A 24,933-nucleotide genomic window follows, 5' to 3' on the forward strand; every position below is an offset into this window, starting at 1 on the left:
AGATATTGAGTACTGATGCTTTAGGGGAACCCCAGCCGTAAGAGTGACATCTCTGGGCAGTGAGCCATGGTCTGTAATACTGGCCGTAGTTCTTCAGTTTAATCTACCTGTTCAGTATCAGAAAGACCGAAAAGTCCCTCGGTTTCTCCCCTCCGTCTTGAGTATGTCAGATAGTTATGGCAATGTTTTCCACAAGGAACCCAGACATTCCAGTTTTGGAGAGCGTCCTAGTTTGGGTTTTTATTGTTGTTGTGTTGTTGCTATGATAAACGCCGTGATCAAAAGCAACTTGAGGAGGAAAAGGTTTATTTGGCTTACACTTCCAGGAAACATTCTATCACTGTGAGAAGTCAGGGCAGGAACTTGAGCAAAAACCGCGGAAAAATGCTGCTTACTGGCTCCATGTTGGGTTCATGCTCAGCTAGCTTTATTGTTATTATATTATTTTGATTTCTTCATTCATTTACTTATTTTGGTTTTTCAAGACAGGGTTTACCTGTGTTGCCCTGCCTGTCCTGGATCTCACTCTGTAGACCAGGCTGGTCTCTATCTAACTCACAGAGATCCACCTGCCTCTACCTCCCGAGTGCTGGGATTAAAGGCGTGGGCCACCACTGTCCATCTCAACTCTCTTTGAATGCAGCCTGACTTCCCTCAGTGGGCCATGCCTTCCTATCAATCAACAGTTAGCAATCAAGAAAACGCTGCACTGACATGTTCACAGGCCAGTCTGACTGAGGTGACTCTTCCGTTGGGGTTCTCACCCCAGGTGACGACTCCAGGTTGCGTTAAATTGACAACAAAAGTTAATCAGGAGTGTGAGTCTCTTTCGTAGGATGGGTCTGGCAAAATGGGTAGACATTTCTTATGGGAGAAAGCAAGAAAAGCCCAGATAAACATTCATTTTCTGAATCATGACACGCTTAATGTTATTCCCAGCTCTTATTCCTGACTTGTCTGATTACTTATGACACCAGAGAATGAACCCAGGGCCTTGTACATACTGTACATGTGCTCTACCACTGAGCTACATCTGCAGCCCTCTTTTTACTTTGAATTTTATTACTACTACTACTACTATTATTATTAGTGTGTATGTGTGTGTGTGTGTGTGTGTGTGTGTCTATGGTGTTTGGGGGTGGTGAGTAGGTGGGCCTTCATGAGCCATGGTGTGTGAGTGGAGGTCAGAGGACAATGTTTGGGAGTTGGTTCTTTTCTTCTACTGTGGGTTTTAGACATCGAACTCAAGCGTCAAGCTTCTTTACTTTCTGAGCCATCTCAGTGGGCCCTGCTTTTTGTTTTGAGACAAGGCCACAAGAAGTTACTCAGGCTGGCCTTTCAATAACTCTGTAGCCCAGACAGCTCTTGAGCTTGTCTTCTTGTCTCGGCTTCCTGGAGAGCTGGGATCACAAGTCTAATGCCGCAGGGTCAAGCACCAGGGCTTTTAATGAAGCCCGGGAGGGCCTGAGCCCTCAACGCATAGAATGAAAGGTATGGCAGGCTGTACCTAAAGATGCTCTGAGATGGCAGGGGGCAGCTGCCTAGCAAATGTGACTGCCCCCAATTAACCCAATAGGCACTTCCTCTGAGACTGGTGTAGATGGCAGGACGCAGGAGGAAGGTCTGAACGGGCTTACCTACACAGCATGTGAAGTCATACTGTAACCTGAGCGTGGTTTATTTCCCAGCACAGTCTGCATTTGGTGAGAATAATGTATTCAATCTGCAATGCCAGGCCGCAAGTCCCCTTGGTCTTAGAAATGTAGTGAACAAATTATATAGTAATAATGATCATAGCAATAACAACTGGTTCTTTAATCCTAGCACTTGAGAAGCAGAGGCAGGGGGATCCCTGTGAATTCAAGGCCATCCTGGTCTACATAGTGAATTCCAAGCCAGCCAGGGTTACACAGTGAGAGTCAATCTCAAACAAAACAAAACAAAGTTACAAAACACCACAAATAATAATAATTCTCCTACAAAATAGAGCAGAATTTCCCTTAAGGCTCTAATCACCTACCTCACCCCCACTTTCTTCTCTGTTACTGGGAACGTAGTTTCTCTTGAAGATTCTTCACGTAGTTAGTCCCAAGGAAAGCGGCATGCTTCTTGCTTGGCTCTGTCTGCACCACTAGGGAAAATGGACCTTCTTTGAAGACTTGCTCTGCTTCCTGCCACACACTGGGCCCAGGAGCAGCAGTCCACCTCCAGCATTGGGTTCCCGGGCAGGCGCTCTGTGAGTAGGAGCAGTTGGACCGGGTAACGCCTATTGGTCACCACCCTGAGGTAGCTTCTGGTGGCCTGAACCCGTGTCTGTCATACTACTGTAGGTTAGGAGCCCAGAGAAAGGTCCACTTAGGAGCTGATGCTTCTGGGGCTGGTAGAATGATCTCTTGTACGTAGCCGAGAGATGGGGAAAGCTGAGGAGACAAGAGCCCAGAGCTGGAGAGGGCGGAGCTGCAAAAGGACCCCGGGTCCATAGAATCTCATCCCTCACCACATCCCAGGGACACACTTTCCTTTTACAGATGAACCTGAAGCCAGCTGTCTGGCAGAAGTCAGTCACTGGAGGAAGCAGGACCACACTTGCTTGTCTTACTCTGGCGTGTCATCAGGACACGAAAAATTTAAGGACCCTCGCTCTCTTCCAAGGGGGCCTGAGTTTATCTCTGGTCTGAACTCTCAGTCTCCACGTTCCTACGTGGCAGATCAGGGACCCCTAAACCCCGCCTCTCGTCCCCAAGTAAAACCTTTCCCCAGAGACCGCCACTGGGTGCACAGTTGAAGCCACAGCTAGGGCGCGGGCCACGCCCGGGCTCCGGGCTCTGGGGGGAGGGGACAGCTTCCCGGGGCTTTGCGCTGTGACATCAGCCCTGTTGTGGTGCAGTGTGCAAAGCCTACTGGTTGGCGTGGCGCGGGGAAACGCCCTCCGGAGGGGGGGAACAAAACGGCGCGCAGTCGGGCGCAGCCAGCCACCGCTTCCCGGAGTGCTGTCACCCGTGCGCCTCCCAGCAGCTGCCAGGTGAGTGCGCCCCCGCGTCGCCCGCCTCGGGTCCCCGCAGCTGCCCGCTATCCGAGTGTCTGGGACGCACCCTGCGCCTATTGGTCTTTCGCGTCCTGTCGCAGCCCTGTCGCTTGCAGGAAAAGTTTGTAGGAAAAGTGACCCCAGGAGGGAGGTGGTGAGATGTGGTCGTAGTTAGCCCGGCGGTGCTTCCCTTTCCTGAAAACGCTGGGTCTCTTCCCATTCTGGGACTTCCAGGGCAGCTGGCTCTCGCGTGCCCCAGACCCAGGGTGACCCGGCTCTCCCCCCACCGCCAGCAGGTCCCGCAGAACAATCGGCGATTCTGTGGGCCACTGGCACTCATTGTAAGGCTGAGGGATGAGGACATCCGTGCCACTCCTTCCCTCTCTCTCTTTTCCTGGGAGAAAGTGCCCGCGAGTGGGAGGGAGCAGCATCTGGTTTGTCGGCCAGAGCGCACAGGTACGGGTTTTCTTTCTCCTGAAAGAACCAGATGGAAGCGGACTCACTGCACCTCCCCGCCAAAGTCTTGGCGCTAGGTGAGGACTGGATACTGAGATCTCAAAGAACCAACAGTGAATGTTTCTTGAAAGCTGGGGGGGGAGAGGCAGAAAGGGCTCCAGAGAGTGAGCACATTTAAACAAGCTGTCAGTGTCACCCAACAAGGGGTTAGCAGGCAGGTGTTTCATCCAGTGGCACAGGCCCCGGGTCTGTCGGCATGTTTCTGGTCCTGTACTGTTGTGATCCATTAGAGTAGAGGAGAGGAGAGGTCTAGAGTGTGAGCAATTGCATGAAGTCAGAGCCATCCCACCCACTACCCACTTCCTGCTTCTTGGGGTGAATGAATGGACAGCCCCTCCCCACGCTGAGAGGGGACTGCATTGGGATACCATCATCGAGCATGCAGGGTGTCCCCTTGCCTTTGGTGGGACATTTATCATGAGAAATACCCTAGAATCTTGGTGACAGATATCTGAAAGGCAAGCAAACTGAGTTTTGGCGATACACAGATGACCTTGGACAAGTGACGGCTCAGTTTCCTTCTGGGCCAGTACTTGGAGTATTACACACACACACACACACACACACACACACACACACACACACACACACACACGAGCACACACACACTAGCTGTGATGCCCTGCTTTCCTCTTGCTTCAGGATTCCTTGCAGAAGCTCGGTTGATTGGAGTTGCTAGCAGCCTATTACCTCAGAGCTAGGTTGGGGATTCCCTTCAGGACTGGGTGCTAAAAGCTTCCTTGCCTCTGATTCTCTCCCCAGCTCTCTGCTTCGGAGCCCAGGCCACTCTCTTGGGGAGAGGCTGGCCTGAGCACCCCCTAGCCAATGTTTATCGCTCCCTTGGAGGATCCAGCTTGGCACTGCACAGAGACCCTTAGCCTTGGCAAGGATATCCGGGGCGGGACAGCCAGACGGGGAAGGAAGTTTATCCTGCAGAGGGTGTGGTGTGGTGTGGTGTGCCTGAGGAGGTGGAGGGGACAACTGTCCCCAAGGTTCAGATGCTGAGGGCTTAGTGAGGATGCTGGAGAGAATCTGAAGGGCAGGGTCTCCAGCTCTGTGACTAGCCTGCTACAAAAATGCGGAAAAACCGCCTCTGGTCTGTCCTAGCGCCGGCCATCTTGGCCCAGGTGTTCTATTTCGTAATTCACAGGCTCGAGAGCCCTCAGTCCTTATTGGGTCAGTTACAGGCTCAGAGGGCAGTGTTTGCATTTGCTTGATGGTAAGTCAAGATTGGATGATTGAAGCTGGCTGCGATGGCACACCTCTGTAATCCTAGCACCTGGGAGATGATAGCAGGAGGATCACAAGTTAGGGGCCAGCCTGGGCTACATATTGAGCTCTATCTCAAAAGAAAAAAAAAAAATCAGTCAACAATCAACCACTAAGTGAATGAATGGAGTATGTGTAGTCATAAATACTTACCAACTAGTTTTTCCTTGACAGTAGTGTTCACAAGTTTTCATTCACTGTGGTTCTCCTGGTGGAGAAAGCAAGTTGGGAATGCTTTCCGGTGGGCTCCTAAGGTTTGTTTATGCAAGCAGGGTTCCTTGGGCAAAGTTGGCTTGTTAGAAGCCCGAAGGAGGCATGCATTAAGTCCCAAGAGACACCAATGACAAAAAATCCCCCTTCCTACTCGGCTCTTTGGCTTTGCAGGCATGTTGGCAAATACCTAGAGGCACCAAATTGATCGTCGGTGCAGGTCTTTCCTTAAGATTACAGTAAGCAGGTGTCCATGCCTGCTGCTCGCCAGCCGGAGCTAAATCCTTCCCCTGTGTTGTCTCGGATGTTGTTTTTGAGGAAGGGGCCGATGCTGGCCATTTCTACAGATGAAGGCTCAGCAGTCCCAGGGATTGGCTCAGGATTACAGCTGGTCCCCCAGGGAGCTGCCCTTCCATCATAGGCTGGCTGCTCCAACAACCTGCTGTTTGTCTTTGCCCCTTCACACTTCACCCAGGTCGTTACTGAAGACATGAGTTTTACAAGATGCTCTGCGGTGGCCAGTATTTAGAAGCAGACAGGACTTCAATGGCTTCAGCAGGGAAGGGGTTGTGGTTAGCACTCCAGATCTCTAGGTTTTCACTCTGCTGGGAGGCTGAGGGTACAGGGAGCCCCACAAGTCACTTCCCAGATGTACTTTCATTGCACGTGCTGTATATCTATCTGTGTTTTGGAGTCATGTTTTCAGTAAATAAAAAAGTCCCTGAAAAGAGGCAACCAGCGGAGGGACCTTCCCCCACCCTGCGCCCCGGTAAGAGGAATGAGAGGTACCCAATGAGTCCTGACAGGAGCCTTGCCTACTGTTTCCAGCTGTCAGGATTTTATATGGTAATGACATGGCTTGGACTACGCAGCTCTCCAGGAATTTGTCTGACGTCAGTGTAGAGTAATTCCCATGTATGGTAAAGTGTGTAAATACGAGGCAGCTAGTGTTTCCAGACTCTGGTATTTCCAGAGCTTCCCAAAGTCACACTGGCTGAGTCTGAGGAAGAAATAGAAGGCTCACAGCTGGAATGCAGCCCAGCCGTCAAGGAGGTTCCCACCCCAGGGGGTCTGTGTATTCTTCATACAGGGGTGCGTGGGATGGATCTTCCTGAGATGTCAGCTGCCAGCAATGTGTCTGTAAGGCCTGCGTGGTCGTTTGTTTTTCCCTTTTCAAAATTAATCAGAAGCATTCAGACCTTTCTGTTCAACCCAGGGCACGGACCAACTGGCTCCGCTCTCAACATCATTCCAGACACAAGTAAATTCGATTTGATCATACCATAATTATACGGTTTCCTGTACTCATTTTGAAATACTTAAGGAAGTCTAGGGCTGGATGTAGCTCAGCCGTGGAGTATGCTCCTAGTCATGGATCCCTGTTTCCATCTGCACACATGGCAATCAGATTTCTGAACTCCAAGGGTAGAGAGCTGGGGGACAGCGCAAGTGCTCAGTTACAGTCAAGTCCTGAGGGACAAAGGACCTGGGGTAATGGCACCTCAGTGAGGGCTGGCTGACTTCTCAGAGGTGAGCTCTATGCAAAGGGCTAATGGAATCACCTTTGGGGGACCTGTAAAGTCCAGACTAAGTTAATTTTGGGGGCATCCCCTCTACCGGGGACCTTTATCTTCAGGGTAGGTCTGCTCCATGGGCTCTGAACTTGCCCAACCTTCCCTCTGGTTCTGTCCCTGGCTGTTCTCTGGGCTTGGGGGCGTGGAAGAGATAGCCCCAGGATTGGAAAGGATGACAACACTCTGGTCTACCTGGCAGGTTCCAAAGAGCTCAAAGTACTTCTAGCAGCTCATTTCTACCCAGATAAACACCTAACAGGTCTCTACCAGACCAAGAAGGTGGGGACGTGTGCCCTGAGCGCGTCACCATCCCTCTTTCGCCGGAGGGAACAAGGGATTATGGAGTGGGAGAGATGGGGTTTTTCCATTGGAGAAAGATGTTAGGTGGTTTGTCAAGTGTTTGATGAGGGAGGCCCTCGTCTGGGCATAGGTGGCTGGCAGGCTTAGAACACAGATGATACTTTTGACCTGAAACCTGACCAGCTGAATCCATCACCTCCGTTGATGTACCCCATGCCCACCCCTTTCTTCTACTGCCAAAAGGGTCACCCTCTTGCGTCCTTTTACGACTGAGCCTCTGTCTAGCGAGGAACGGGGACAATGAGTTGGAACCGCAGACTCGAGTTAGCTGTGTCTAAAGAGGATCGTCACGGCTTTCTAGCCTCTAGCTAGCCCTGAGGGTCTCCAGTAAACAGCTGACGGGAGACACCCAACAGAAAATTCAGATTTTATTCTCTGTTGAGATTATCAAGACAGCTAAGTAGGACAAAGGGAACAGAGACAGCAAGTCCCAAAGGGAACGGGACTCCCTGTATAAACCCACTGTGGCTAACACGATTATAGAAGACAGTAGTGAGCGGCTGTTGTTTTTAGATAGTCTTGTTGGAAAGCCCTAAGATGTCCTACAGCTTGGTAGCTAGGTCAGGCTGGCCTGGATCTCAACGGTAATCCTCCTGCCTCTGCTTCCCAAGTGCTGATGTTATACTCATGTGCTACTTTGCCCAACAGCAACGATTTATTCACCTAGAGCAACATATCAGAAAGTCTGATGTAAGACACAGGTTCCTGCCTTTCCCTGCTGGAAATCGCAGGTAGCCGAGGGAACTGAGGAACTAAACTCTAAGGAAATAGCTTGTCACAGACTCATTAGATGGGCTCGCAGACAGGTCAGGAGTTCCTGGTCTCTACTTGGTGTAGGGCTTCTCAAGTCTTACTTCTTCTAGATATGGATTAGCAGGGAAGGAAGGAAGGAAGGAAGGAAGGAAGGAAGGAAGGAAGGAAGGAAGGAAGGAAGGAAGGAAGGAAGGAAGGAAGAAAGGAAGGAAGGAAGGAAGGGGGAGGGAGGGAAGGGAAGGGAAGGGAAGGGAAGGGAAGGGAAGGGAAGGGAAGGGAAGGGAATTTAGCCGTTTGGCACCACATCTGGGCTAAGCTGTAGGTGGCCACCAGAGGCATGCCCTCTGTAGTGTGTTATCCCTTTTTGCACATTCTTATTTAATCATCACAATATGGGGGTGTTCCATTTTAGGGATAAAGAAATGAAGCTGAGAGCAAGATTTTCCACTCAGCTGGGAAGAGGTTCACTGCACTATTCAACCCCAACTCCAATTTCTGAAACCCTGGGCACAGCCTCCCACAGGTCTTCTGCGCCCTAGAACTGGGAAGGCGATTGAGAATGACCCTCACATCCCTCTAAGCCCGCAGCAGACTGAAAAACAGCCTTCCTTTTAAGGCAATCCAGCTTCCCCACAACGGAATTTGGCTGTTGACAAGAAGGGACTGGGTAGAAAGGACGAGGGGGAGTGAGCAGCCTACATCACCTCACACTAGAAGGAGGCGGCCACAGATCCCTCCAGCTGGGACTCTTCTCCATACTCAGGGTCCCCTGATCCTCTGGGCAGAGAGCACAGAGCATGCTTCCTGGCTGTGGCACTGTTTCTGCTTTCCCTCTTGAAGCCTGGGGGTCCAACCAGATTCCCAGCTCAAGGAATGCCCCAGCCAAGGGACACCCAGAGCCGACCTCCTGATCTGACAGGTCCTCGGCTTCCACCCATTTCCCCGCCCATGGTCCTGATTCCCTGGAGCCCTGCTGCTGGATTCAGCCCCTGACACAGGGCCAGGAAGAACAAGGGGATGTCTGTATGGAACTGTGGGTCTTCCCCAGCGGGAGAAGGGCTTTATGTCTGAACAAAACACTGCTTGAAACGGCTTCCCACCACGTGGCTAAGGGACTGTCCCTCCCTTAGGGGTGTCCCTAGGGACAGGAGCATGTCCCCTACGGCTTTAGGGGATGCACAGGAAGGTCAAAGAGGAGACCCTATCTTGATGAACTGCATGCCCACCCCATGCAGCCACCCTTAAACATGCTCTGCCCACAGCCTGATGGCTGGGGTCACAGAGGACAGAAATGTATGGACCTTTGTCAGAATCCGGTTCTGCTTCCTAGAGCTGTGGTGCTATAAGCAGGTTGCCCAACCTCTCTGAACTTGGTTTTCCTTTTCTGCAAACTGGACATCTAGACTCCATTTCTCAGAGGATAGCTGCCCGAACCGAACTTGGGTTCCCAGAGTAGGGAAGGAGGGGAGACAGCTGACCTTTAGACAGTGACCTGTGCTTTTCTTGCTGAATTAGCCTTCTCTTACATGGGTTTGCAGCCCGGTCCTTGTTCAGCAAGTGCAGTTAAGCCCTGGAGTCCTCAGGATAGAAAGGAGTTGAAGGGGTCATGAAAGGTTGGGCTGGGCAGTGGCCCCCAAGATTATCTGAGGGAGCAGAGAGGTCACGGGCAGGTAGAGAAAGCTGCCTGCAGGATGTGTGAGCCCATGGAGCTGGGGTCAGCCCTGGACCTGGATGAAGGGAAGTGGGTGTGTGCAGCAGGAGACAGTCTCTCCAGATCTTCTCTGGGAGGACAGTGTTGGTTAAACAGGCGCACCACCGCCATGCCGGCAGAGGAGAGTGCTGGTCGGAAGAATCACAAGCCATGGTTACCTTTTTAGAGCTTTATTGGGAGAGAAGGGGGGGAGAGGGGGGGGGACAGATGGAAGGAAGGAGCGGAAAGGAAAGAGATGGACGCACAGAGAGCCCACCCGCTTTTTAGGCTGGGACGCCGTCGCAGGCTGATGATGTAATTAAGGACCGAATCCTTACAGACAGTGCACCCAGCCTCTGCCCTCAGCCTCACCTCAATCCTCCCGGTTCTTCAAAAAGGCATGGTCTGAGGCTTTCTTCATGTTAGGTTGAACTGGGCACTCAAAGTGTTGAACAAGGGCTAAATTGGCAGCTTCTGGTCTATGAGGGGAGAGGAACCAGCTTGGGTCAAGCTGAGATCTGCAAGGCCAAGGGCAGAGTTCTGATGTCTGGTGGCAGGGCTTCCTTGGTTCCTGGTTGGGGTGTGTGTGTGTGTTGGGGGTGCTGCTCTGTGAGAAAGCTGGGAGCTGCTGGGTGGTGATGGGTTAGGAAACGTCAGGACCACTCTGAGCACCAGTTCCGTGTCTGTCAAGTAAGTGGCTTAAACAATGAAGAGAGTTGGTTGTTTGTATAACTAGCCTTCAGAAACACATTGTGCTGTAGGTTTGGCTTAAGCTGGTTGTTTAATGACATCATCCAAGACTCAGTTTACTGAATCTCTCAGTTCTTTGGACTCACTGCACCTTGCTCCTGTCTCTTTGCTTGGGGTGGTAGTGGGGGACACTCACTCCCAAGAAGCTCTCTCAGAAGACGATAACTTTGCCTTCTAGAGCCCCCAGGAATTCTTATCCCACCGGTCTCACACATAGCTAAACAGTAACTTTGGCTGACTGGGTTAGGCCCAGGTCACATGTCATGGCTTAAAATGGGACTAATGACTGTAGCAGACATATTCTTCCAGGGTGGCCATGGCTGCGGGGGTGAAGGCAAGACAACCAGGCAGGTGGAGGGGGTGGGGAGAGGAGCAGAGTGAGGTGCCATAGGGTCAGCAGAACCTAAAGGCGTGGTATACGGCGCTGCAGTGAGTGAGTAAGGGGAGCAGAGTGGGACACAACCAGGGAAAAGCCAAGAGCCCCCTCTTTGTTCATTTACATACACGGAGGGTGGTGATGTCACCACGGCAAAATGGAGAAGTCAGGAAAAACAGTTGGTGGGGGCTGTGAGTTCAGAGGCTCATCTGCAAATGGAGGCGCCTCTTAGAAAGGCTCATCCGAGATTAGCTGGGGCTAGACTAAGGAGAAAGGCAGGGCCACAGACATGTGGGAGTCTGCATGGAGGTGACAATAGACAGGTAAGAATGCGGGAGACTGGGACTAGAGGGAACCCCAGCTTTCAGGATGAGGGGTGAAAGCGTATCTCTTTCTGCCCCGACAACAGATGCTCCTTTTGATGTGGTGGTGTTCGGTGTCTGTAACCAGGGAGTCAACGTCACCAACACCATTCGTACTTAGGCTGGCTTCTGCGCCTTCGCACCTTTAATGGGTCCCACTTCTAGGTCCCAGGTGCTTCAGAGATACATCTGAACAGATGACCTGAACTCATCTGGGGCCTTGAGTTCACTTATTCCTCAACTGCTCATTGGGGACCATGTGTATGCCTGTGTGTGTGCATGCATGTGTATGCAGGGTATGGGGACACCATGTGTATGCCTGTGTGTCAGATGCCATGCATGGTGTGGGGACACCATGATACAGACTTGAGGCGGGGGGGGGGGGCCTTTTTCATTAGGCTTCTCTGGCTCTTGAACAATAAACTCCTGCGGCTCCCATTCTTTTCCTAGCACCCTGTGTCCATTCACTAAGTCCTCAGCTTCCTTCGTACCCACCTTATGTCCTTCATCGACCATGTCTTGAAGAGCACACATTCCTTTCATAGGCTTCTGTCAAAAGAGCTACATGTCTCGCCTGCTCCTTCTGTGGTTTATATGTTGGGTGACAGGAAAGAAGCCGACCATCAGCTGCAGGACATCAACGTCCCCCGCACCCCTGTGGTGTGTCCCTCCTGTGCCACTGGCAAGTTGTATCAGCTGTTCCAGTCTCTGGTGTCTGTGGTATCAGCTGCTCTACAGTCTCTGGCGTCTGTTTTACTAATTATGGAGCACTCACTGTGTGCCGGGCCTTTGACATCCCATTTTTCCTCCTGTCCCCAGAAATAGTCTATGAAGAACTTTTATTCTCAGCCCCATTTCCAAGATGCAGAACTTGAGGTCTTGAAAGTCCAAGTCCCTTGTCCAGGGTCACAGTGAGTGGCAGGATCAACACTGGACTGAGAAGTCTAGCATTGGGACCACAGCTCTGAACCAACACCTAGAACACCTCCAAGTTGGCCCAACCTGCCTGTTGGAATCACCGTCAGAGTCCTAGGCTGGCCAATGCCTTTCCTTAATCCCAGCACCTTGGCAGGCAGAGGCAGGTGGCGCTACCAATCTGGCTTCCTAGCGCTAGAGAACAGTGCCCTGTGTGCCCATCTCTTGTGCTGTTTTAAACCTTTTTTTGTCTGGTTTTTGTTGAGACACAGACTCAGGTAGCCCAGACTAGCTTCAAACCCACCCTGTATCCCAGGATGACCTTGTATTTGTGATCTTCCTGCCTCCATCTCTAGAGTGCTGGGGTTAGAGGCTCTTCTACCACATCTAACTTGTCTTTGTCTTTTTGAGACAAGTTCTTTCAGTCTGTGGCTCAGGCTGGCCTCAGATTTGTCTCAGCCTTTTAAGTGCTGACATCACAGGCATGGATCACCGTGCCCAACTTAACCCTTTCCCATCACCTAGCTTATATACGAGAGAATGTATAATGCCTACGTGTGTGGTTCAAAGGAGAACTAGTTAGTATAAAGGCGGTTCCCGTGGGTCAAGCAGAAGAGCATTGCCAAGTGCTTTGGCACTCTCCCGGGCCATCCCGCCTAACCCTGTTCCTTTCCTGACCCTGTTCCTTTCCCTGTTAGAACTGATGACTCGGAGACAATGGATTGTGATGTTCCTTCCCTCGCTTATCTGGGGGTACTTTCCTTCCACCGATACGCTCATCCCTTGACAATATGAGTTTTGCCTCCTTGTGAACTTTGCACGGGTTTAAGATGGCGGAACCCTGGCTGCTGATCTGCCCCGCTGGAGCCGGTCTCTGTGACACACAGTAGTGACACCCGCCACTAGCTGGCTCACTTGCACCCTCCTGCATGATCTTTGTAAACCTTGTCTCTTAATGATCTTGTCGTGTAGAGCCAACACACAGCAGCTCCCCAGCAAATGGGATGAAGTAGGAGGAGGGGAGCCCCCCCCCCCCCCCACATCATTGCTAGTAGTAGCTGGAGAATGGTCTTAAGAACAAGCTGGAAGTACTCTCCCAGGACTGGTTGGTCATCCCCTGGGAGGCCTCCCTGCCACAGGCAGTCTGTTTTCATCTCCCTGTGTATGACCCTCATTCTTATTTTTTGTGTTCTTTTTCAGAATGCCAAACTGGGGAGGAGGCAAGAAATGCGGGGTGTGCCAGAAGACCGTCTACTTTGCCGAGGAGGTCCAGTGTGAGGGCAACAGCTTCCATAAATCCTGCTTCCTATGCAGTGAGTACCGCCCAGGCCTGCGGTTGCTGCCAGGGGACCTGGACAGGCCTGCCCCCACAAGCTCGGCCTGTCGACACCCCAGGGAACTGGTCCCCGGGGACGTAAACAGCTTGACATTTGGCTGAAGCGCAGCTGGGGAGGGAAACACTTAAGAGCCTCTTTGTTCCCTTCAGAAGCTGTTTTCTGAGGGGTGAACCGGCCGGGGCTGGTGGGGGTGGCAGGGGTGTGTGTGTTGGGGTGGGGGTGGGGCGGGGCTGAGAGCCAAGCTGGAAAGGCTCACTTAGGAAAACTTTCCACTCTCTTTGTTCCTGCCACTGACCTATCATTCCTGAGAAAGACAGTTCCAACCCAAAATCTCACCAGCCTTCAAGTTACCTCTCGCGAGGTAAGAGGGGCCCGCAACCCCATGGTGGAGGTCAGAGGTCACAACGCCATGGTCAAGTCAGAGAGGAGGAAGTTAACTCTCTCACTTGCTCAGCCTCTTCTGAGCAGCGGGTCCTCTTGGTCTTCCTCCCGTTCCCACCCACCCTGTACAGAGGAAGGGAAGGGCTGGGCTCCAAGTTCATCGCCGCCGCCTGCTCCTAATGATCCGGTGGGAGCTGCTGCAGCACCTCTGCGGTATAGAGAACCATGCACTAGACAGAGCCGCTGAGCAAGGTCAGCTTAACCCAGGAACCATGCCTCTCTGATGCTGCCTTGGCTGGGACCTGGGTCCGGCGATGTGTACCGAAGGTGGAGGCTTGGAGAAGCTCCTCCTCAACTCCTGAGTGATTGATTGGCTCTTTGTGGTCAAGCGGAAGTGTGTGTTAGAGACAGCAGCAACCCTAGCAGCGGTTTCCTGGGAGGCAGGTCCACTGGCAGACGTAGGTTGTCTTGGTTAAGCCTCGGTCTCCAGCGCCAGGATGAGGGCTGGGATGGCAATGTACTTTCTATTGCTTGTGTGATGAGGGACAAGTTCAATGCTGCGTAGGGTTAACTGTGAGAACTGAAACTGAAGGAAGTATGGTGCTCTGTAAATACACAAACGCACACATGCTCATTGGTAAGAGCTCCACAGCAAGCGGGTGGAATACTCAGGAGAGCTCACCACCGCGGGAGTTGAAGTCCCAGCCCACCTGAGAGATCCAGGAAACGAGGTCCAAGGCATCCTGCTTTCTCCATGAGAGCAGCTGGAATTCTGCACTCCCCCCGCCCCCCAGTGGTTTGATCTGGAGTGGGATCCAGCTGGCACATGTTATATATCCAGCTGGCACACCTGATAGTCGTCATATCTCTACCTGTTGCTGGGCAGGCCAGCTTGAACCCACCCAGCACAGGGCCGCAGAGGCCTCACACTGCTCAGCAGGCCTGGCGTGCCAGCCCCAGGGCTCGTATGATACATGAGGAGATGACAAGCTTTTGTGGAGCTCTGCTGGCTTCCAGCCTGCTGAGGAGGCCGCGGACAGCAGCAGCTGGTCCTCAGCAGCTCATCATGCAGGGACTTTTCAAACCTTCCCCCCCGCCCCCCCCCCCGAGGGAAAGAGACAGCTTGGTGCCAGTTGGGAAGGGGGTCTGGACTTCTGGGGCTGAAAGGCCCCTCTCTGCTCTCAAATGTTGCTTAATCACTGACTAAAAGGGACCAGCTGCAGCTGTGTCCAGAGCTCCTCCTGAGGTCCTGATGTGGAGGACTAGCTTCTGGTCAGGCGTGGATGAAGGTCAGGAATTCAGGGGGTGGTCCAGGAAGGAAGGAGCAGGGCCTGGGGCAGGGGGTGAGGGGGTGTCGGGGATTAGGAGCAATTGCAAGAGATCAGGCTGGGGAGGGGCTGCTTGCAGCTGTCACTCTAGACCCTAGAGTCTAGGGGATGGCTGTGTGTGTCTGGCGTCTTGGGCCTGTGCAGTTCCCAGGTGTCAGCTCCAGCTGACCCGGAGCCCTGTGCTGTCCCGGCATGCTGGGATGTTATCCCCACTGTCTTATCCCTAATAACCCCTAAACAGCACAGCACAAGATAGGATCTCACTAGAGACTTGGTCAGGAGCGGGAGGAGCACCGCCCCCCTTCCAGTCAAATGGTTGACTGGAATTCATGGTATTCATGGTAACCCATAGACTCAAAGGGCTTTTCCTCCTCAGGAGAGGCCAGCAGGTTCTGGGCCTGGGTGGCAGTTGGAGCCACTTTGTTAGTCAGCCTAGGAGAGGTCCTTAAAAGAAGGTCTGCTAACTCCGACCCTTGGCTGTGCATTCAACTTCAGTTTTTCACCGTATACACTTTTCTGGAGGTTTAGGATAGGTATGAGGAAGCTGGAACAATAGGAAAGATAAGAGAGACCACATCTTCCTGGGTTTGGCCTGAGGCAGAGAGGCCTGCAGGAAGCCCGCCTTCATCTCCGCTCAGCCCCCTCAATGCAGTGGAGAAGCCTCTTCCCACTAGACAACATCAAGTGGGTGATAGGCAGTTCAGGCCCAATAGGAGCCTTCCTTCCCTGGGGTGATGTGCCCAAGCCTTGAGTTGTAACCAGCTCCTTCCTGGGGTGAGCTGGGCTGAGCAGTCATTCTGTGGACAAGAAAGTTCCATTTGTCTTAGCTCTGCGCTGGGGGACAAAGGAACTGAAGCCTGCTGGTAGGCCCTGAGCTGTCCCCCAGAGTCTGAGCGTGAGGGAAACTTGGAGAAACCTCAGACACTCTGACCCCAGGCTGAGTCAGTTTTCACATTCTGCCTCTCGAGAAGAGGCACAGCCTGGCGGAAAACCAGGACTGGAAATCAGAGCTGGGATCTGGCCTGGCCTTGCTTCTGGAAGACTCTCTGACCCTGAGTGGGTTTTTTTTTTTTTTTTTTTTAATTTTTATTTTTTTTGTGGGTTTTGGTTTTCCTTCCAGGAGCAGGGTCACCCTCCATCTTCGGGTGTGGGGAGTGGGTACCTCTTTTCCATATTCCCAAAGAGCATCCATCACAAGGTCCCATGGAGCCAGGTAGCATCTGGAAACAGTTTCTGAACAAATACTGATAGAGGGTTTTTGTTTTGTTTTGCGTAACCTGATTTAGTAGACATTTATTTATTCAAGCCTTCTGTGAGTGAAGGATACATTCAAAATTTCCCTTGGCCTGGCTTTTGCGGGGGACCCCACAGGTGAGCTGAGTCCCCTGCTGTTCTCACTTGGATGGAGGAGGAGGAGGCTGTGGTGGAGTTACCGTAGGCAGGACGGGGACTGTACTGCTGAGAAAACCCAGGGAGTGTAGAAAGGAGTGGAAGATCTTGACCAGCATGCAGGAGAGCCACCTACAGGGTGTGCACTTGCAGGCCCTGGTGTCTCCAGAGTCGAGTTCCCCCTCCTTTGCCAGAGACACTAGCCAAAAAAGGCCTTCTCCTCCTGTGGGCTCTTATCTCCGTTTTCTGCCTTCCCTCCGGTTTTGGAATTCCCAGGTCAAAGTAGGTCTAAGGGAACAGTTCCCTGCGGGGCGAGGCTGGTTCCCGACTTCCCACCCTAGAAGGGAATGTTGGAACCTTGGCCTGTTGTTCCCTGCCTTAGTGTTCTTCCCAGAGCCAAGCCCCAGGGGAGGTGGTGGGAGGGTCCATGTTTGGGTGACTGAGAGTGCCGGAATGAGGTAGGGAATCTCAAGTGCTGGACAAGAGGGTCCTTATTTAGTCTGAAGTCCCCAACCTGGGGCCCAAAGAGAACTGGAGGGGGGCTGGACCTTTAAAGTTAAGAGAATGGCAAGTTGTAAGGAATGGTCACTTCCGCGGTGTCTGTAGACTTCCAGCTTCAAAGCGGGTATTTTAGGTATTTAGGATACAGTTCAGTTGGGCAGACTCAATTCTGTGTCTAGGGGATATTAAGTTGAGTCTCCTGGAAGAAGCAGATGGGAGGCAGGTGCCCTCTCTTCCCTATGGTACCACCTGTGTATGATGCTAGGATGAGTGGCTGGCATTTACTATGAACCTCTGTGCACAGGGTCCTGAGGAAGTATGTCTTATCTAAGACCTCACTTGATTGTCCTAACTACCTTTTATGGCAGATGTGATTATCCACGCTCATAAATGAGGACACCGAGCCTGGAAAGGCAAAACAATTTGTCCCAGGCACCCAGACGGAATGGAGAGCTGGGCTCTGAGTCCAGACTCTCCCCTTGTATGCTGGGTATCTGGCACAGCCCACTGTGAGGGCAACAGAAAAGTGCAGGAGGTTGGGAGGCTTTCTAGCTCCCCGCCTGCCCACCTCTCCTACCCTGGGACTCAGGACATCCTTCCCCTGGGTGTAGCCCCTCTTCTCTCTGCGGTTCAGTAACTTCTAAGTCTAAAAACTATGAATTGTCTTTTGGTTACCAGGACTTATCTGTGTCCTATTTCCCTTCGGGGTGTATCACTTCACCTGCAGACTTGCTCCTGCTGTGACAACACACCCACATGTGCTCTTTCAATGCCACTGCCAGAGGCAGGAAACTTCTGCTCTCCTCCCTGCCCTCCTGTTTCCTCTCCTGTTGGGACGCACGCTCTCTGTTTTAGGCAGAATGTAAAACTTCATCTGGTGTTCTGCGGTTTCCAGTCTGCCTAGCCTGTGGCTTCTGAACCTCGGGGTGCAGTGAGACTTGAATGGGTACCAGGGCGCAGAGGTCTGAGGGAAACACCCCCAGCTTCCTGGAAGTCAGGCCTTGACCACCTAGAGTCAGATATTCCTGGAAGCCAGCCCACTGGGAGGCCTGGGAGCTGCATCTCACCATTCCCCTGTCTCCTCCCCAGTGGTCTGCAAGAAGAATCTGGACAGCACCACTGTGGCCGTGCATGGAGAAGAGATCTATTGCAAGTCATGTTATGGCAAGAAGTATGGGCCAAAAGGCTATGGCTACGGGCAGGGCGCAGGCACACTGAGCACGGACAAGGGAGAGTCTCTGGGCATCAAGCATGAGGAGTGAGTACAAGACCCTCTCTGCCTGTTCTTGAGTTCTGCCTGCTCCTGAAATGGACGCCAGTGCACCGCTTTTGGTTAAGCCGTGGGAAGTCTGGGAAGCCACTGATTTAAAAGGGAGAGCTGTACATGCCTGTCATCCCAGGGAGGCTGAACCTGGAAGATCTTGAGTTCAAGGTCAACCTAAACTCCAGATGGAGACTGTATCAAAAAAAGAAAAAAGAAAAGAAAAATCCAAAACCAGGCTGGGGAGAAATGGCTCAGTTGGTGAAGTCCTGGCCACATAAACATGAGGACCTGAGTTTAACCCCAAGCACCCACGTAAAAGTTGGGCACTGGCAATGTGCCCTTAGAGGCCCAGTGTTGAGGAGCTGGAGACAGGAGGATACCTGGGACTGGCCGGTCAGCTGGTCGAGCCAAATCATTGAGAGACCTGTTTCAAAAAATAAGGTAGCATGATTAAAGAGGATACCTAATGTTGACCTCTGACCTCCATGTATATGAAACACACATATGCATGATAACCTTACATGCACATACTCATGAACACACACACATGCGCACACACACACAGACCAAAATCAAACAAAAAAAATGAACAAATAATAAAATAAAAATAAATGAAAGGAAGTCACACAGTGGTTCTCTTTGTGGGGCATTGGGGCAGCTGAGGACCAACTAGGAATCCTGCTTGGAACATTCATCCTAGATTTTCACAAATGTCAGAGCCAGAAGGGGCCCCAAGAGTTACATAGTTCAATTTCCTCACTTTATAATTGAAAGCCCAGAGGAGTGTCAGAGCCCCACCACCCTTCACCTCTGCTAAGGGGAAGCAGTTTCCCTTCCTGGGACGTGCTCTCAGGATGTCACTGGGTCTCCCCACACTCACCCTCGTCATCTCTTGCCTCTGACCTGCTGATAAAGGGTGACTGGCAGCCCGGCCAGTGTCTCAGTGATGGGGAAGTGGATGGAATAATGAAGGGTTACCAGATTTCAGCCAAGGTCATTGCCCTCATGGGAATGATCTGTCAGCAGATTTCTCCTGGAAAGAATCTAATAATAGATCAGCTGCAGATGAGGGGCTAGCTGGGGGGATTCTTAGCTAATGATGTGCTAAATGATTCTGGGGCCTTTAACTAGGTGATGAGGAAAATGTGCTGTTTTGATATTACGCTGAGCTTTGGGATTCCAAAGGCCATGGTGGCTTTAGCTTTGGCGACCCTGTCCCTGGCAAGAGGCAAAAGGGTTCTGCCCCTGCAGCGTCAGTGATCTCACCGATATACTTCTGCACGCAGCGCCCCCGGACACAGGCCCACCACCAACCCCAACGCGTCCAAGTTTGCCCAGAAGATTGGTGGCTCTGAGCGCTGTCCCCGGTGTAGCCAGGCGGTCTATGCTGCAGAGAAAGTGATCGGTGCCGGGAAGGTAAGACGCTGCTGGGCGTGAGGAAGGTAAAAGGGAGGTGCGCTTCCGAATCACAGGGCTTTGTGACTGACGACTAGCTCCGCTTAGGGCAGCAGCCTGAGCACTGGACTTGGCTTCCTTCCAGAAGTTACCTGTCCCAGACCCCAGGGAGCTCACCTAACCCACAAACTGTACCACCCCCAGTGCTGCGGATTGTCTTGAGTCAATCTGTAGGGTGTTGCTAGGATGCCTACATAGGGTTCCGAGATCTGGTACTCTAGAGCTGAGGGCTAGAGGCTAACGATATAGGTGGGTGTTGTAGGGCCCACCCCCTAAGATTACATGGCTGGGTTTTCTAAGAGGGTGTCTCTTTTTAGAAAGAAAATTCACAGCTTTAAACAAATTTTAGGAGTTTTGATTCCAGAAGTATTTACAAACCATCTTGAAATACACATTTTGTTTCATGGGATGTGTTCTGCCAGAAACCCATCCATCTAACTCTGAGGACAGAGATTTTCCTGGTTAAGGGCCTCTTAGCCTGCTGGAAGGTTTTTTCCCATGCTATTTATGATTACCATGCTTGCCCTGCCCATGGTGTTCTGATAGTCAGCCGTGCCCAATGAGAATCACCCCAGTCAACCAACTGTCCTTACAGCTCAGTGGTCATTTCCTTGGTGTTCAGGCCTTGGTGGGAAAGAGCAGGAGAGCCCTGAAGGTTACAGTCTTAGACCAACAGTCAGCAGATCACAGAACATGTACCTTCAAGCAGTGGATCCTCACCTGAGGCCTGGGTTGGATGAGTGATTGACCATGATCACAGAGCAAGCCAATGGATCCATGGTGCCTAGAGCCCATGGCCAGCTCTTTTTGGTTTGGGCCATGGCTTTGAATGCCCTTTGATCTTGAGGAATGGGGTTCAGGAGTGATAGAATGGGAACTAACACTTGGGGCAAATCTAGACCATGGTAGCCCCTTCATTGCTGCTGAGATTATCTCTACCACATAGACCATGAAAATGAGAGTCAGCAGGAATGAATGATCTGCCCATATCTTCGAGCTAGAAAGCAAACCAGGAGCTCAGCCAAGTTTGCCTCCTTCTGAAGCTCTGGCTCTTACTACTGTTGACTTTACTATGGGCCACTTAACCCCTTCGAAAACATTTCTATACTTGCAAAGGCAGGAAGGGTTGTTAATCCCACCAGGGTGATGAACTGCCTGGGCCCTAGGTAACCTGCTTGAATCATGGTTTTACCATTGACTCGTGTGCACTGGGACCAGTTCAGCCTTCCTAAGCAACAGTTATGTATAACAATGTGGGCCAAGGGAGTGAAGCCACTATGAAGTGAAGCCGTGATGGTCCCTGACAAACAAAATGTTTTTTTTTTTTTTTTTTGGTTTTTCGAGACAGGGTTTCTCTGTGTAGCTTTGCACCTTTCCTGGTACTCGCTTTGGAGACCAGGCTGGCCTCGAACTCACAGAGATCCGCCTGGCTCTGCCTCCCGAGTGCTGGGATTAAAGGCGTGCGCCACCACCGCCCGGCAAACAAAATGTTTTTAAGATCACATGAGATAATACATATAGAATGGGCAAAGTTGTACCTCAAATGTCATGAAAACAGGAGTCAGTCATGGCCACACATGCCTGTTGTCCTAGACTGAACCTCCAGAAGGAAGGGAAAAAGAGATGTTGACATCACAAGTCAATCTTTCCCCTTTGCCCATAGGAATAGGAAATTACTGAAGAAATACCCATGAATCCTTTTTCTCATGGCATAGCATAAAGTTAAGATTGAACTGAATGGGGCTGGAGAGAAGGCTCAGTGGTTAAGAGCTTTGGCAACTCTTCCAGATGCCATGAGTTCAATTCCCAACAACCTCATAATGGCTCACAGCCATCTATAATGGGATCTGATGCCCTCTTCTGGCATGCAGGTGTATCTGCAGATAGAGCATCATATACATAAAATAAATATTTTTTAAAAATTGGCCGGGTGGTGGTGGCTCACGCCTTTAATCCCAGCACTCTGGAGGCAGAGACAGGCGGATCTCTGTGAGTTCGAGGCCAGCCTGGTCTACAAAGCAAGTCCCAGGAAAGGCGCAAAGCTACACAGAGAAACCCTTTCTCAAAAAAAAAAAAAAAATTGTACTGAGGAGTAGAGTAGAATAAGAACATTGTGAGTTAAAAAGAACAGGGAGGAAGAAGCCCCTTAAGAGGCATTAAGGAGCAAAAAGTGTTGGATGAATATTTTGGGGGTGGCTGGAAAGTATGAATACTCTGGATGGTAGCCTATAGCCTGTGTATAAAGAGTTTGCACAGAGCACTGGAGGAGAATTCAGATCGTTTGTCCACCCCATCTCAGCCCCCTGAGCATCACGGCTGCTGTCTCTTGGGCACATGAGGGGCTCATGGGTGAGGTCCAGGGGCCTGGAGATCTGCTTCTCTTACCCTCCAGCCTGGGTATTGGTGGTTATGCTGAGGAAATCGCTGTCCTCGCATGGCATTGTTTTGCTGTCCCAGCTGAATGCTGCCAGCCTCCTCTCTGTACACATCACCTCAGCTTGTTCAGCTGTTGCTGATGAGAGCTGGTTGTTGAGTTGTATTGTTGATGCTATATAGCCGTGTGTGTGTGTGTGTGTGTGTGTGTGTGTGTGTGTGTGTGTGTGTGTGTGTGTACACCAAGCACAAACTTGAGTCCTGCCTCTCTTGGAAAGTTCTTTGCCCTGTGGTGCCTTAGGTCACCTCTTGGAGTCACAAAGGGCCTTCTGTGACCTCCTACTGAGTTCAGGACACTATAGACAGACCCATTCTCCTTTCAAAAATCATACAAATTTGACTCAGGGCTTCCTCTAAGACTGGCCCCCTATGAGCACCTGACCCTGGTAAAGTCATTTAACTCTGGCAGCTGGCTAGCAGAGGCCAGAAGGCCACACCACTCTCTGAAATGAGGCACTGAGTTCTAGAGCTCCAGAGGCCAGGCTGGTCCAGGAAAATCACAATGATAAATGCCTGTTGTGTGGTTGTGCACCAGCCATTTCCACATCAAATCCTCACATCCACTCTGTAAGGTAAACAGAGAGGTCTCCTGGGGAGGACATCAGCATAGCTACTCAAGGGGTGTGTGGCAGTGCCAAGACAAATTCAGAGCCATACCAGTTTTAGAGGCAGAATGGTATGGAGAAGGCTTGCCTGTCAGCCTGTGGGGGCTGCAGCTACCCATGCGGGATGTAACCCCCTTCCCATGGTGCAGCTGGAACTGCCAAGCAGCGAGCCATCCTAACACTTCATGGTGGCACACCACTAGTGTGTGCGTGGTCCCTCGTCTGTTCTCTCTGTGTCTGGGCCACATTCTCCTAGCACCCTGCCCCCGACACCCCAACCTGACTTGCGAAATGTCTGTCCACTATGGCAGGCTATTGGTGGGCTAGGGTGGAATACCTTAGTCACTGGCCTTGATGTTAACTATTTCCTCTCTTACCTAGTCCTGGCACAAGTCCTGCTTCCGATGTGCCAAATGCGGCAAAGGCCTTGAGTCGACCACCCTGGCGGACAAGGATGGTGAGATCTACTGCAAAGGTGGGTAGTTCCCCTTCTCTCTGAAGAACAGAAGGCTGGAGGAGGCCGGAAACTAAGTAACTATGATGTTACTAGCTAAATGAATCAGTTCCTTGCCCTCCGTTCCAAGAGCCAGATTGTCCCCTCTATGACACAGATGTGGAAACCAGAGGGAGAATGGGACTTGGCCAGAGTCAGATGGCACATAGGGCAGGGACAAGGGTCATAAGACAAAGGTCATAGGACATAGCCCTAGGATCCTAATATCTACCTGTCCAGTGTTTTTCAGCAAAGGATTAATTCCCTCATTGCAATGAAGGAGAATCAGGTCCTCCTCACTATGGAGGCTCAGAGTGTGAGGAGATGAGGAGGTAGACATTGGTGGACTGTCCTTCTTCAGAGACCGGGCACAAGGAATGACAGGAGGAGCTGCTATGGGGACAGGAACACATCCTTACCCTTCTCTTCTCTCTGCAGGATGCTATGCTAAAAACTTTGGGCCCAAAGGTTTTGGCTTTGGACAAGGAGCTGGTGCCTTGGTCCACTCAGAGTGAGGCCGCTGCCGCCTGCACACCCTGCCTACTCCTGTGCTTTTTCTCATCAACCCCTTCCCAGAAGCCTTGAACACACCTCCAAGAGTCTCTCCCTCACTCGGCCCTGACGCACATCACTAATGTTGGACTTGGGTATCTGGCTTCCTTTGGTTTAGGGGTCTGCCTGAGCTCCTACCCCACTAAGGGCTTCCCCCTGCCTGCCACTTGATACCACCGCCTTTAGGGGACAGCTGTCTAGTCACCTCTGTAGAGAGAACAGGTCCCTCTCCCCACACTTCACCCCCACAGACCGGATATCCACCCTCTACTGGCCCGGGACACCTGAGCCCATATCTTTGGAGCTCAGAGGAGCGACACAGCAGACCTGGGGGAGGGAGGACCCGGATTGGGCCAGGGAAGCCTGCGTGAGGTTTATTGGATCCCAGAGAATCTCCTCTGGGAAGGAGGCTGAGCTTCTTGGTGCCCTTGAGAATCAACCTGAGGCGTCTCAGTCTGGGGAGTCCTGATGGGAGGCAGGGGTGCAGACAGGGTTTGGGCCACAGAAGGAGCTTTCTCTGGAATCTTGCCTTTGAATGTGGAACTGGTATTGTCCAGCATGGGAATGGAGAAGCCAGGCCAGAGGACCCCACAGTCTGGAGGTTTCCTGAGGCATCAAGTCCCCTGTTTGATGGAAGGGAGGATCCTAATGAAGTACTTTGAGCATGCATTCAAGTTTATCAGTGGTTGAGATCTTGGAGTGGTCAGTTCTGGTCCTAACCCTGGGTCTGGTGACTGGGATGGACAGTTTCTCTCTGTGTCAGCATAGTCCCGGGTAGTGCTGTGTTCTAGCCACTCCTGACCGTTCCTATAATGGAGGGAGGCAGAGGTAGCCTGCCTTCTTGTAACACCCTCGGCCTCTGCCTCCAGTTCTCACTCCCCGCCAACTCAGACCCAGACCCTGACACTTTCACCTTGCCCTTCTCTTAGGGACCTTCACTAGCTTCCAGGCCCTAAGGTCAGGCGCCGAGGGAGGAAGGGGAAGGGCTGGGCCTCGATGCTCCCAGGGACCGAAAGAACAATGCTGTCTGCAGCTGTTCCCTGCAAGGGCTGTAGGCATGGGCTGTGTGGACGCTGATTCCTCATCTGGTCAATAAAGCAGTTTAGAACAGAACTCTGGTGTCCATCTTCTGTCTGTGCGGCCCTCCACACCTTGGATGCAGGATGGGTGTTGGATGGGAACAATTGAAGCAAGGCTTGGTGGGAATGAACCAAAGAGGACTCACTCGAGGAGTTTTCTAGGGTCTGCGTACTCTGTAGTACCAGCTCTAAGGAAACCAAACAACCAAAGGCTGCTGCCTTGCCGTTGTTTGCCCTCCACCCCACCTCAGGACGTGGGAATTTTGTGGACTTGGCTCTTGACAGGCTCAGTCAGGTCCCAGCAATGTGCTCAGCA

General features: G+C 51.8%; 1 protein-coding gene across 1 annotated transcript; it reads left to right on the forward strand.

The window, feature by feature from the left end:
* The first annotated feature begins 2,907 nt into the window (after positions 1-2,907).
* On the forward strand, positions 2,908-24,651 carry Csrp1 (cysteine and glycine rich protein 1). The gene is made up of 6 exons (XM_052737055.1): positions 2,908-3,022; positions 13,001-13,113; positions 17,826-17,994; positions 19,287-19,416; positions 22,875-22,968; positions 23,425-24,651. Exons 2-6 carry the CDS (start codon positions 13,002-13,004, stop codon positions 23,499-23,501), a joined length of 582 nt encoding a protein of 193 aa, XP_052593015.1. The 5' UTR covers positions 2,908-3,022; position 13,001; the 3' UTR covers positions 23,502-24,651.
* The last annotated feature ends 282 nt before the right edge of the window (positions 24,652-24,933 follow it).

This window comes from Peromyscus californicus, unplaced genomic scaffold, assembly GCF_007827085.1.
Source record: "Peromyscus californicus insignis strain IS unplaced genomic scaffold, ASM782708v3 Scaffold_14__1_contigs__length_90479793_seg_2, whole genome shotgun sequence".
NCBI classification, from domain to species: domain Eukaryota; kingdom Metazoa; phylum Chordata; class Mammalia; order Rodentia; family Cricetidae; genus Peromyscus; species Peromyscus californicus.